The sequence below is a fragment of the Gavialis gangeticus genome, unplaced genomic scaffold (genome assembly GCF_001723915.1).
Source record: "Gavialis gangeticus isolate Ggan-Ray unplaced genomic scaffold, GavGan_comp1, whole genome shotgun sequence".
In the NCBI taxonomy this organism is placed as follows: domain Eukaryota; kingdom Metazoa; phylum Chordata; order Crocodylia; family Gavialidae; genus Gavialis; species Gavialis gangeticus.
Window position 1 is genome coordinate 40,912,456 of NW_017729024.1, and position 14,012 is coordinate 40,926,467.

The following is a 14,012-nucleotide window of genomic DNA, read 5'->3' on the forward strand; positions in this document are numbered from 1 at the left end:
GCTGTGACTGCACTGATAGTTATTTTATCAATAGCATGAATGTAACCTTGTTTCAGCCTTTATCCACTATCCAAGTCTAAGAGGAACAGAAGAAAATCTAATGTAAATTACTCCCAAAATGTCAATAAAGCATAGAGGAAGGCAAAGATAAGGACATTGATGTATCTCTCTAATAACTGAACTACCTTTAAAATAAGTTAGCTCAGGTATCAGAAAAGGTACAGCCATGGCAGCCTGAAGCTTAATATCAACTGATTTACCATATTTACCTGAATACAAGATGGCCCTCGATTTAAGATGATTCCCCCCAAAATTCTATACACAGAACATTTATAAATTGATTATAATTTTCCATGTACAGAATCCAATTATTGGAGGATCATCTTATATTCATACCCCCCCTACTACTGCAGGCAGTGGGAGGATAAGTGACGGGGGGCAGTAATAGGGCAGAGGGTGGGGAGACAGGCAGTGGGGGAGGCAGTAATGGGGCAGACAATGTGGAGCAGGTAGCTTGCTCCCTGCCACCAGCCTCTATTCCCCAAGTTTCCCCACTTTGCATGTCCCTCACAGCCTCAGGCCCCCTCTCCCTGCTCCACACCACATCTGCCCCCAGCAACCTCATCAAATACCCACTCCCCTTCCTTCAGTCTTCCTCTCCACTCCCCCGCCAAAGTCTCTACCCCTGCCTGCCCCTCCACCTTACTCTTGCCTTTGGTCCATGTTGACAGGCTCCAGCTCTGCTGCAGCCTGGGGGCACTGAGAACAGCTCATAGCAGAGGTGCAGGATTGACACTACTGCTACAGGGTTGGGATGGAGCACATGCTTCATGCTGAAGTGAGAATGAAGACTGCTGGAGTGGAGCAAAAGTAAGTGGGAGTGCAGCAGTGGGGACAGCAGGGTTTGAGGCTGCAAGGATGGAGAAGTGGGGATGCAGAGGATACAGAGGCAGTGGGGCAGGCTGGGCCCTGGGGGCTGCAGATGCAGCCTGCCCCATACTGCCTCATACTCGATTGTACGATGAGGGCTTTTCCCCATCATGTTAAATGGGGGGAATGGGAGTGTCGGCCTTTACCTAAGTAAATACGGTACTCTGGCTCTCAGTAAGTGAATTAGCCCACGCAGTTCTCCATGCTAATACAACTAAACTGCTTCCCAAGCTTGAGGTAGCTTATTTAAAGTTAGCTTGGTTATCTCCACTTTACGCAGCAGTCTGCAGAATAGATAGTTTTTCTAAAAGACTTTTTGTTGCTATCACTAGTGACCCTGATCATTCCATCCAATTTCTGGATCCGTTCCATCCAATATATGGAGTAACAGTGCTGTTATGACATAAAGGAGAAAACCACCTTGGAATGAAAGATGAAGAATGCATTCTTGGTCACCAGCAATCATCATCTGGTACCCTATTTTTCCTTATAGAAAAATGACAGCTATTCAGATAAAGACTAAAACTTTGCAGCAAACAAATTATTTTAACACACCCCTGTTCCTACTCTGGTTGCTGATGGAGTCTGTAACAGAGATGACGAAGGCCTGGCTGTCAGTCCCGGTCCTCTTGAAGAAGGACGAGCTGTAGGAGGCTTGTGATTACTTGCCATTTCTTATGTACTTTAAGCTTCCTCCTAGAAAGTAGTTTATTAGTTATTAGTTATTATTATTAGTTCATGTCCTAATGTCCACAGATCATTTAAGTTACAGAGGGCAAACAGATCAATTATTTTTTAGAAGTCTTTAATTGTGTGCATGCATATACACATAAGTCATTTTAGTGTTTTCCAAAGGTTCTTGAACCCTAAAGACATAAGTTCTATATTCTTTAAGTGGTACCACACTGTAAAGGGGAAGCAAATTTTCAGATTCTCCCTCTAATATGATCTGGAAGGTCCATTTCTCCGGTGAAAAAGCAGTTCTGCTTCACTGCTTGTTAAAAAATGACAACTAGTGCCAACACTTGTAGGACCTGTAATCTGAACAACTGTCCACTGGAATCTAGCCTGAAGTCACCACACAGTAAGCGGTAAGTTTTTAGGTGACTTAGGAAACAAGTAGACTGGTTTTGGTAAGTGATTTCCCTATCTGTTAGGAATCCACAATGCTTACTGGAGTGAATGAAGCTGTAGGGACTCTGAATCTCTGAAAACCATGCTTGATATTTTTTTACTGACCTGTGGCAGCAGCATTCAGTTTCCCATCAGCCAAACCATTTAAATATGTTTTTCCTAAGGATAATTTTAAAAAGCAAATTGATGGTTTACAGGACAGAGTTCAGGTTGCTAGTAAGAGTACAGGGAATGGGGGCACTGCAGACATGACTCTGATCACCCAGACTGCACTGCACACACCCCAAAAGCCAAGTCAGGAGCGTGTTACTGACTCTATGGGGGAGAAAAAAGGCAGATTCTCTAGATCTGGCTCTCAACCTTTTTGGGTTCAAGACACTCCTGGATAGACTTCAGGTACCCCATAGAAAACACTAGTTCTTAGTTTTCACTTTTTTTTAGTACAAAAAATAATACAGCCAGTTCTTTGTTGCACCGACAGCCATTTCAGGGGCTGGGGGGGTGTGGCAAGTGGCAAGCAGGGACTGCCCACAGATGCCAGCGGTGGTGTTGGTGGTGAGCAGGGAATGTCCACAGATGCCAGTGGTGACATCAGTGGCAAGGGGGGAGGGGTGGCGAGCGGTGACCGCCTGCAAAAGCCAGCAGCGGCTTTGGCTAATCTCAGGGGTGGCACGTGCCCCCCGGACCCTCTCTTACGTGTCACCTATGCCAAACAATGCTAACACCGCAGCACCCTGCCTGAGAATTATTAATTTAGAGCAGGGCTTCCCAATCTTTTCCTCAGCATGACTCCATTTAAACGCTGGAAATTTGAATTTTTTGCAACCCCAAAACAATGTAGACAAGATCAACACCCCCTCCCCCAACAGGCAGCATGGCAGGAGTGGAGCCTGTGGGGAGGGAAGGATGCGGGCTGCCCACTGTGGGCTCGGGGCTCCCTGCCCTGCTACTTTCCCCCTGGAGGCCTCCACAGTCCAGCAAGCGGGACCGGTTCAGAAGAACACAGCAGGGTGGAGAGGCTCAGTGCTGCTGCTGGGCAGTGCAGCCCATGCCGGCTGCACTGCCATTGCGAGGCACTCCCTGCCTGCCTGGAAGCAGTGGTAGCGGCGGCATGGAGTTGTGAACCCTGCATACAAATTTGAAGGGCACGTGCCCCCCCATGCCACCCTCCGCAGGAGTGCGTGCGGTGGCAGGGAGCCACCCTCCTTCCCCCCCCCCACTGCTCCCTGGACAAGCTGCCCGTGGCTCCATCCTGCTCCCCCAGCCAGGCCCTGCTCCACTCCTTCCCTCCCTCACCACAGGGGCCTCAATCTGCACCCCCACATAGACTTGGAGGGAGCTGCGGGAGCTGCTCTTCATGCTGCTTGGCTGCCACGTGCACACGTGCAGGCGCACGTGCACATAATCACCCTGCCTGATCACCCTCTTCCCGCTCTCCCCAGCCCCAAGCAGCCGCAGGAGCCCTGCCTGCCCCCAAGGGAAACCCCGCCTTTCCCCATGCTCTTCCTGCCATTTTCATCCTAACCGTCCAACACTGTGGAGCATCTTTGCAACCCCCTTTTTTTTTTTTTAATCGGCACATATCAAATGGCATCGTGACTCCATGGTTGGGAACCGCCCATCTAGAAGGATGCGCAAACCAAATGAAAAATCAAATGAGATGACATTTGGTTTGCGCATCCCTCCAGATCAGCAGGTCCCAACCTTGGGGTCAAAAGAGATGATCCGGGTGCAATACCCCAGAGCAGCAACACTCAAATCAGGGTGCTGCAGGCTCTTCTGAAAAGGTGCTGTGGGGGACTGCACAAGGGGAGCCCTGTGAGGGGCGCAAATGTGATTCTCAAGATAAACCCTGAGACAGGGTGCAGGAAACCACGGGGTGACGACTTGCTACCTGGCTGCGGTCCCAGCTGCTGGCAACACACGGAGGCCTCCGTTTATATTTGTACCCCCCCGCAAGGATCCCAGTCTCCGGTGCTGCGGTCCCCGGTTGAGGAGCAGGGGTCTAGAGGCGAGGGGTGGAGGGTCTGAGGCGGCAATGCGCTGGGACCCTGGCAAGGCGGCACGAGGAACGGCTGGAAGCAGCAGGAGTGGGTGGCGGGGTCGGGGACGCGGCGCAGGCTTGCCCCGCTCTGCCCAGGAGGGGGAGCAACCGTTGGCCCCGCGAGCGCAGGCTCACCCGATGGGCCCCCACGCCCGAGCAGCGGTTGAATGCACGAACCGGTCTCCCAGCAACCATCTATCCCACCCCATCCTGCTCGCAGCCAATCACCACCCGCGCCTGGCGGCTCTCGCGACATGTAGAAATCTCCCGTGCCCTCCTTTCGGCCAAACGTGAGGTGGGGGGAGTCTCGCGGAAGGCTCGTGGCCCGAGGGCTGCTGGGAGATGTAGTCTCTGCTTCTACTCTGTAGTGGGGCGGCGGTTATGTTCCTTCCGGCGCGAGCTGATGGCGGCTTCCGGCGGGGCGGGTGTTGCTGTGTCAGAGGCCGCGGCCTGAGGCGCGGAGTCGCGGGGAGCCACCGCCGCCGCCATGGCGGGCGCGTACCGGCTGCGCTGCTCGCTGGCGGGGCACGAGCTGGACGTGCGGGGCCTGAGCTCCGGCCTCTTCCCGCCCGACGGCTTCGTGTCGGTGTCGCGGGATCGCACGGCCCGACTCTGGGCTCCCGGCGGGTGAGAGTGGGGCCGGGCCGGGCCGGGTCGGGTGTAGGGCGGCGGGGCCCGGGAGCCGCTCGGTCGTCTTGTGTGCGTCTTCCCCCCCGGTGTGTGGGCAGGGGCCGCACCTGCTGGGCGGGACTAGTACCGGGACCCGGGGAAGGTGGTCATTACCACTGCAGTTGCCTGCATGCACTTATCGTCGTATATTTGTGCGTGTGTATATGTGTGTGTGTATATCATATGTATATGATATACACACCAGTTTTTTCTGCTCTGGCAAAGCAGCAAAGCCATTTGTATTGAGGAAGTGTCCAGGGAGTCAGATGACCTGCTGGCTCATGTGTGTCTGTGTCAGGGGATTCTGCTGGCCTGTGGATGCTGACCAGTGAAACTGCCCAGAGACATGAGCGGAGGCATCCTAAGAAAGCAGCCCCACACTTGTCAGAGTTCTCCTGGCCCCAGCATCCTTCCTGTTTGTATAGATGACCAGTTGAGCTGAGCTGGGGGTGTTGTCCCAGGACTTGGTGGGGCTGTGGATGGGAAGTGCATAACCAAAACGGTGCCCAGGGAGTCCACTGACAGGCTCCCTCCGCTCCTTCAGGAACCAGTGGGCACTGACTGGTGTCCTTTGTTCAGTGTCCACTTTTGATGCCCTAATTCAGGGGGTACTTTGAAAGGTCCCAGGGGGCTCGCGGGGGTGGGTGGGGATAAAGCATTGCCATCCCATGCTGCTGCCTCATGGGAGCAGGGTCGTGCTGCTCATCACCCTACCCCATACCCCGCTGCTCTGTGTTCTGCCCTTCGCCACCCCCTTCCCCTGTTGGCATCCAGCCCTTCTCCAACACTTCTCCAGCCCTTCATGCCCCCCCCCACACACACACACACACTTAGCGGCCAGGGTACCCTGCTCTGCATCTGGCCTCCTGCAGGTACAATGGTTGAAAAAGGTTGAAAACCCCTGCCCTTATTATTAGTCTATGGCCTCACTCCCATTCCTGTTTTTCTTATTGTTGTCCCAAGCAATTAGTTGCTATGTCTGCAGTAGCCTCAATTCCAAAGTGGGGCTTATGATGGGCCGAGGCCTATGACATCAGGACATATCAAATAGGCCTGGACACTGCCTGAATAGAACTGGCCTTGCTGGTTTTCCAGAGCAGAAAATCAGTTTCCTTGCTAGGATATGCACCCATCCTCAGCCCTCCCAAAGTTTTGCTGGGCTGATTTTTAAGGCAGAATGGTACCTGTGGTAAAAGAGTAAATATGATGAGTTCTGACCAATACATTTCAGTAACAAACCACTTCCTATATTTCAATGGTGGCTTTCAGCCTGTGTTCGCACTTGCCAGTGGTTTTCAGAGTAGACTTGGGACTTGCACACTGGATGATGCAAAAAGAAATTCTGCTACTCTGAGCTGTTTAGAATTTGGAAACTTGGCTTTTTTTCATCAGTACTTTTTTCTTCTTTTTTTTCCTTCTGCTTGAGTCACTTAGTGTCTTTTATATAAGCCACCTCTAACAACTTTAACCCAAAGTAAAATTATGAAAACATGAGTTTGAAATATAAATATATTTTGTCATTTAGATTTCTCAAATGAGTAATTTTTTGTTATGGCAGTAAATGTAAACTTATTTGTTTATGTCTGTTTAGTATTAACAGGGGTTTTACTGAAGTGCACTGTATGAGCGGCCATTCCAATTTTGTATCTTGTGTGTGCATCATACCTCCAAGTGACCTCTATCCTCGTGGACTAATTGCGACAGGTGGCAATGACCATAATATTTGCATCTTCACAGTGGACAGCCCAACTCCACTCTATGTTCTCAAGGGACACAAAAACACAGGTAATTATCATTCATGTTTGGGGGTTTTGTTGTCTAGAGTTTTGAATTTGGGGTTGATGCAGAGGAGGTTGTAAATACATGTCTTTAACTTGTATTGATAAGTTTAGTCATTTCAATTTTGGTTTCTCTGTAAATTGTGTAAGTGTTTGGTACAGATTAGGACTCTCCTACACACTTTAAAGCCAAAACAAAATGACAGTCATTGCTGCAGGGAGCTTTCCTTCTAAACAGCACTTTTTCACTGCAGCTGTCAACAGCAGTACTTCTAGTGATGAATGATATTCCTGTAGTGCAGTGAATGTGGCATTACCGGAGGAAGTTGTCTTTAATATAGACATATGGAATGCACAAATTGTGAGAGAGAACTTTATATCATTACACGAATAAATTAATATTGATTCTTTATGTTGGGATTTCCATTTAAAATGCATGCAGATTGTTGGGGGTTGAGTTTTAAATGGTGGACAGAATGCTCATAGGTTATGTATGTGTGCTTTTTGGGGGAGTACCAGAAAGTGACCAGGTGAACTGAGTGCTAATAGGGACTGCTATTTTTGGAGAACATCAGAATAATCATGGGTTTTTTGGAATCAGGATTGTGAGGGGATAGAAACTAAAGATGAATACATGGCAAAAGTGCATGCTTTAAAAGCCCTCCTAGTCGTAGTTTTTATTCTGATTTTAAACTCTTATCCAAAACAAACTAACTTTAGAAGTGTCTCTTTAAAAAAAAACAAAAAAAAGCAAGCTATATGAATATGTTGCTAATGTGGGAAAACCTTTTTCCATATATAACTGGAGTAAGGCTGGAGATTAGTTTTCTGCAATCCAGCTTTGTCAGTATTGATCTGAATGTTTGTTCCAGTTTGCAGCCTTTCATCTGGGAAATTTGGCACCTTACTTAGTGGATCGTGGGATACAACTGCTAAAGTCTGGTTGAATGACAAATGCATGATGACACTACAGGTATAGTTGTTCTGCAAGAGTATCGGACAATAAATAATTAAGCATCTTGTGTACATTTGATCTGTGGTAGGTCTAACATTGTGGTGTTGTTCACAGGGTCATACTGCTGCAGTATGGGCAGTGAAGATACTGCCAGAACAGGGATTAATGCTGACTGGCTCAGCTGACAAAACTATTAAACTGTGGAAGGCAGGCAGATGTGAGAGAACATTCACTGGTAAGGATTTAGGCAAAAGGGATGTCGTTTGCAAATACAATAAGCAGTTATGATGTGTGTATAAGTGAACTGGAGAAAATGTAATTCTTAGACCAAGGTTTTCATAAGAGTCTAGTCATTTTGGGTAACCAACTTGTGACCCCCTTAAAAGTAACTGATTTTCAGAAAACACTGAGCAGAGCAGCTTTTGAAAGTTGGATCCTTAAGGAATATCAGTTTCTAGATATAGATCTGAGGTTGCAAAAATATAGGTATGTTAGATTGCTGTTAATAAAACAGTCATTTTATTCATTCAATTTTCTCTCTCTTATAAAGGTCATGAAGATTGTGTGAGAGGTTTAGCTATTCTCAGTGAAACAGAATTTCTTTCCTGCGCTAATGATGCGAGTATTCGAAGGTGGCAGGTCTCTGGCGAGTGTCTGCAAGTTTATTATGGGCATACAAATTATATATACAGCATATCTGTGTTCCCTCAAAGTAAAGGTAGGACACTTGTGGAGTTTACAAGACTCTTTCCAAGTAAAATAGCCAAGGTAGCTTTTCAGATTGAGTGGTAGTATTTGCCCTTGCATAATACGAGTTTATTTTTCAGGATTCCATTTTTATAGCTTTCTTTGAGATGGACAGTGTACGGCGTTAGCTTGTTGCTGAAGGAAAAATGATTCTGAACGCTGAGTTCAGAGCATCTCAAAAAATAAATGAGGCTAAAGTTCATGGAGAACTGGGTGGACTGTAAAACTATATGCTTGCTCCATGTGCCTCTTTGTGGCAGAGAGGCAGATAGAAAAGACTCGAGATCAATGAAGGGACTTGAGGGAAGGAGGGGGTGTGTTCTGTACCTGTGGGGAGTAGGGACCAGTTTTCAGTTTGGTGCAGAGGGGTTGAGAGGGAGGAAGGTGTGCAAGGATTGTGAAACCCTGAAGACTCAGGATAAGATAAGGCCCTGATAAAGGCAAAATTATTTTGTGCTTTGTTAGCGCCCTGAGAAGGGAACTTAAGATGTGTGTCTGGCGCATAAGTTTACCTTCCCCGATTCCACCACTGTTTACACAGTGACATTATACATCTTCCAAGAAATGTGTGATTTCTTTATCCCTTGTAGATTTCTTTAAAGAAATGGGAGAAGTATTTAATTGTTTAAAGAATCACTTCTGTTTCTTGAATAAATGCTAGATGCTTGCTTGCATAAAGCTATTTTGTACCTTGATATTAAAAACAAAAAAAAATAAAGAAATCATCTCTTCTAGATTTTGTAACCACTGGAGAGGACAGAACACTTAGAATTTGGAAGCAAGGGGAGTGTGCTCAGACAATCAGACTTCCAGCTCAGTCTGTCTGGTGTTGCTGCGTGTTGGACAATGGTGACATTGTGGTTGGTGCAAGGTACCCAGAATCCATTTTACCTGTATTTTGTAGTTATCTAAATTGGAAAAACACTTGTCTGACTAAGTGTATGCATTATATACTTGTTTTCTCATAACAAAAGAACAGGTAAAATGTCTTACTTTAGTGTTATTTATATATTATTCCAAGGCTGTCCAACTGGCAGTGTGGGCTGCATGCAGTCCCAGCAGCTTCTGGCTGCCATCCCACATGAGCTGCTTCTGGTTCAGCTACCAGGTTCTTTGGATTTCCCCCTCTCTCCTACTTCCTGCCCCCACTCCTGGGGACATAGCAGTATGGAGGGACGGGGCTGATGTGTACAGTACAGGTGCTACAGGGGAAGAGGCTAGGCTACTTGCACTGTAGTTTTGCAGCAGAAGAGGGAACAAGGCTGTAGGCCTGTGCGAAGCTTTGGGTGCTGATTTTGATTTGGCGGCTGAATCTCCGAATCCAAATTGAATAGGGAGACCAATAAAAAGGTCCAAATCAATTTGAAAAAGATTTGGGGAGATTCAGGCAGTCCCTGCTCACCCTTGCAGGGAGCTGGACCAGGACTCTGTGCTGGTAAGTGTTTGTGGGGGGGCAGAGGAGGGGACACCATGGGGGGGACCCCTGACAGGCCTCATCCCCTGCCTGTTCCCCCAGCTCCCCTGAGCACCCTCCAATCCCTGTCCGCCCTCCCAGCCCCGTCAATGGCCGCCCTGCCCAGCACCAGCATCCAAGCTCTTTAAAAAAACTAAAAAACAAAATTTAAAAAATGCCCCGCACTCATCGGCTCCTGCCAGGCAAGGGGGGCAATCCCTGCTGCCCCCCACTGCCCTGTGCTGTGTGGGGGGCTCTGCTATAAGCCCTTGCCCACTCTCCCAGACCCACTGATAGCTGCCCTGCCCACCCCAATGTCCCTGCTCTTTTTTAAAGCCCCACTCACCAGCTCCTGCAGAGGCCGTCAGGGCTTCTCGGGGCTTGTGGCAGAGACCCCCATGCACCATGGGGCAGTGGGTGGCAGTGGGGATTGTCCCCTGGCTTGGCAGGAGCTGTTGAGTGCAGAGCTTTTCTTTTTTTTAATTTTTAAGTGCTGGGACCCTGGGGCTGGGAGAGGGGATGGGGCATGTTTGATTTGGAGATTCTGCCAATTTAGTGGTGGCCGAATCTCTGAATCAGATTCGGCTGAATCGACTTGGGACAGTGATTTGAATCGCTGTCCTCTGAATCGGCCGAATCCAAAGCGAATACTAGCTGCTTCTCGCAGGCCTACAAGGCTGCCTGCTCTCTATATGGGTAGCCCATGCAACTGCAAGGAGAGCAAAGATGCCTGTACAGTGGGGAAGGGCTGCCCTTGTGGTATACACAGCTGGGAATCTGGGAGCTGAATTGCCTGTGTGGCATGGGGAGGGAAGGGAGGTGGTCTATGCATCCCAGCACATGGCCTGCAGATTACATGCCTTACAACCTCTGGGTCTGCAGTTTGGGCTTTGTGCAGCCCCTGGTTGCCTAAAGGTTGGACAGCCATATAATATTAATTACAATCTATATGCTTCAGCAGATGATTTTCTTATTGTTCATGAGCTACAGGAGATGCAATGCCTTGGTAATGCAGACATTTAATTATAATCCATAAACATGCTAGCAATTGCTCTTTGTGGAAACCATTTGACAAAAATTTTCTGTCTTGCCTTCAGCCTCAAAATAACACCTTTTGTTTAATTTGTCTACTTATTTCTTCTAATGATAAACTGCTACCAGCATGAGAATTTAATTTTTTAGGTAGCAGATACAGTTTTTTCCCTTGTTAGAAAATGCTAGCCACAGGTTCCAATTACTGTATTCCATGAACATAACCACTTTACATTTAAGTGATGAAAATGTTATTTCTAAATATGTGGTTCTCTCTTTCTCTGTCTCTCTCTCAAGTGATGGAATCATTCGAGTATTTACAGAGTCCTTGGAGCGCACAGCAAGCGCTGAGGAAATTCAAGCTTTTGAAAATGAGCTTTCCCAAGCTACAATTGACCCTAAGACTGGTGACTTAGGAGACATTAATGCCGATGATCTTCCTGGAAGAGAACATCTAAATGATCCAGGTAAAAGAGAGAGAGAGAGAGAGAGAGAGAGAGAGAGAGTGTGTGTGTGTGTGTGTGTGTGTGTGTGTGTGTGTGTGTTAAAATGAATGTCTATAAGACAAAAGTCAGGGGAACCCTTAAGCAGAAAGTTCTCTTTCTTGAAGAGAAGTAAAGTGCCTCTGGCCTTAACCCATGACTACTATCTCTAAATGGTAGAAGTTTGATAATCTCTGCTCCTTACAAAAGGAGGGTGAGAGTAACTAGAGTTATTTTCCCCCTTACTTGTTATCTGCCTGGGGAAATGGTGAGTTATCAGGAACCGTCTCTCTGTAGTCCCTGTAATATACTTGGCAGATATTAATATATGGCTGCCCTAAAATTATTTTCACGCTCCTTCTCCTATTTTATTCCAATGTGTAGTACTTTGCTGTTCTTCTGTTCTTGTATGGCTTTTGTATTTTAGCTTTAAAAATTTCCTGGATAACTTTTCTTCTCCACAAATTTGATTATGGCTGAAGTTCTTTTAGATTATTTGCTTGAGGGGAAAAAAGTGGAGGCTACTAGACTACTGTATTTCTCTACTCCATATAATTGCATTCTTTTATATTTCAAGGAACAAGAGATGGACAGACACGACTAATTAAAGATGGTGGGAAAGTTGAAGCCTATCAGTGGAGTGTTAGTGAAGGAAGATGGGTCAAGATTGGTGATGTTGTTGGCTCTGCTGGAGCTACACAGCAAACACCTGGAAGAGTATTATATGAAGGAAAAGTATGTTATGTTTTCTCAGTTAATCTCTTGTCTTAAAAATGGGTAATTTCTCATACAAAATCATTGTTTGAGTCGCCTTCTGGAGTAGATTTTTAAATAAGTACGGAGCTTTTCAGTGCTTCGTTATAGATCTAGGGTCCATAAAACACCTCTGAATTAGAAGTGGAAATATTAGGTACTCAAATTGTCTGTAATGTCACATTTATTTGAATCCAAGATGAGGTTGGTTTTTTTTCCACACTTAACATGGGGCGGATGGGGGGAGGGAGAAGCCCTTCATCTTGCATTTGAGTACAAGGTGGGTGGGGCAGATGTGTGCTGTGTCTCTGATTCCAGCCATGACACGGCACTGGAGAGGCAGAAAGGAGCAAGTAGTCGGAGGAGGGCAGGGGATGGGGGGACAGGCAACAGGGGGTAAATTGTTGACTGGCAAGAGGCAGGGGTCATGCCTCTTGACTCCCCCATTGCTTGCCACCGTGCTGACTGCAACAGTTTTCCCTACTGCAACTGCTGGCGGAATAAATTTTAAGATGACCCTCCAATAATTAGATTTGATGCATAGAAAAATAAACCATTTAAAAATTGTATGCATCTAAAATCTAATTACTAGAAGGATCAACTTCAATTCAGAGTAGCCTTCAATTCAGGTAAATAAAGTACATACTTAATTATTTCTGAAATGTGTTTAGTGGAACCATTTGTCTGATGTAGGAAACCTCAAATGAGGGAAATAGTAAATTTTAGATGAGTAGGGTGGTTAATTTACTAGAGCATGTTATTGCTTAGTGTGGTACCTTGCATGATTAGTTCCATAATCCTGTCGGCATCTGATCCAGACTTATATGGGTGGCTAAACTTATCATAAGAAATGTGCCCCCTTAAATATTGTTGAATATTTTTTGCCAGTGCTTAATAACCTAGTTCACAGGGTTTCTTTTGTTTTTATTATGTTTCTGCTATTTTCTAAATAAAAACTATATAGATAAGTAGCCAGGGTAGAAGGGTGCTATAATTATTAATTGGCCTATAACATCAGAAATTTTGGTTTGTTATTATCATATGTTTATATTTGATGCATATGATGTATGTATAGACAAAATATGGTATTACCATCTCTATGGCTCTTTCTGTTTTTACTTAAAGGAATATGATTTTGTTTTCACCATTGATGTGAATGAAAGTGGGCCTTCCTACAAGCTGCCATATAACATGAATGATGATCCTTGGTTGACTGCATACAACTTCCTTCAGAAGAATGATCTAAATCCCATGTTTCTGGATCAAGTGGCGAAGTTTATTATAGACAACACCAAAGGTCAAACACTGGGGAATACAAATACTGAATTTTCAGATCCCTTTACAGGTAAAAAATAAAGCCATTACTGGTGCACCCATAATTCTGAAGCTTTAATATCTGTGTTCATAAAATGCATACAAATGTGTGTTCTCTTCTAACTTTAGGGTACAATGGGTGCAGGTGTTTTTTGATACTTTTACAAATCTGGAATGTGATCTTAGAATCCTGGGAAAGCATTTTGTACATCAACATACAAATGAGCCAACTTTTGCGTTCCACATTCCGTATCTAATATTCATAACAGAGCCCTGTGCCTTGTTGTTCTAGCCTCACTACTTGGATTCAGTTTGTTTAAACCATGTTTTTAGAGCATTGCTTGTGTTTGATCTTAAGTGGAATTGGTTGAGAAACCTAAGAGCTTTCATCTAGCCTTCGAGGTTGTTTACATTTTCAACAAACAATTTGTCAGATTTCAGAATACTGAAGTTTTCTGTTCTTCAATTCATGCTTTTTTGCCCTAGTCAGTAGGGGTGTTCAAAATGGGCCCTATTTGATTCGGATTCAGCCCAAATTGGGGACAGTGATTCGATTAATTGATTTGGATCCCCGTCCCTGATTTAGATTTGGCCAAATCTGAATTTGAAGATTTCATGCTGATTCAGATAATCAGCAATTCGGACATACACACAGCTTTAAATGTTTTTTTCTACATACCTTGAGGTAGCAGGCATGGCTCATGATTGTTGTGATGCTGGG

At 45.9% G+C, this 14,012-nt stretch overlaps 2 protein-coding genes across 3 annotated transcripts in view; one reads left to right on the forward strand and one right to left on the reverse strand.

Annotated features, from left to right (window-relative positions):
• IFT74 (intraflagellar transport 74) overlaps window positions 1-4,331 on the reverse strand; it is a 94,418-nt gene extending 90,087 nt beyond the window's left edge. The window contains exons 1-2 of one of the 2 annotated variants that reach the window (XM_019517035.1): window positions 4,244-4,331; window positions 1,486-1,626 (exon numbers count right to left, since the gene is read on the reverse strand). In XM_019517035.1, the coding sequence (XP_019372580.1) occupies window positions 1,486-1,602 (117 nt within the window). In that variant the 5' untranslated portion in view covers window positions 1,603-1,626; window positions 4,244-4,331. Of the gene's footprint in view, window positions 1-1,485; window positions 1,627-2,169; window positions 2,189-4,243 lie in introns of those variants that run through there. The other variant, XM_019517036.1, reaches the window with a different exon arrangement.
• Window positions 4,332-4,512: 181 nt separating this feature from the next.
• Window positions 4,513-14,012, forward strand: part of PLAA (phospholipase A2 activating protein) — a 20,257-nt gene continuing 10,757 nt past the window's right edge. The window contains exons 1-9 of the mRNA XM_019517034.1: window positions 4,513-4,735; window positions 6,369-6,562; window positions 7,428-7,528; window positions 7,625-7,745; window positions 8,061-8,228; window positions 8,993-9,128; window positions 11,040-11,209; window positions 11,802-11,959; window positions 13,103-13,322. Coding sequence (XP_019372579.1) covers window positions 4,596-4,735; window positions 6,369-6,562; window positions 7,428-7,528; window positions 7,625-7,745; window positions 8,061-8,228; window positions 8,993-9,128; window positions 11,040-11,209; window positions 11,802-11,959; window positions 13,103-13,322 — 1,408 coding nt within the window. The 5' untranslated portion in view covers window positions 4,513-4,595. The remainder of the gene's footprint in view (window positions 4,736-6,368; window positions 6,563-7,427; window positions 7,529-7,624; window positions 7,746-8,060; window positions 8,229-8,992; window positions 9,129-11,039; window positions 11,210-11,801; window positions 11,960-13,102; window positions 13,323-14,012) is intronic.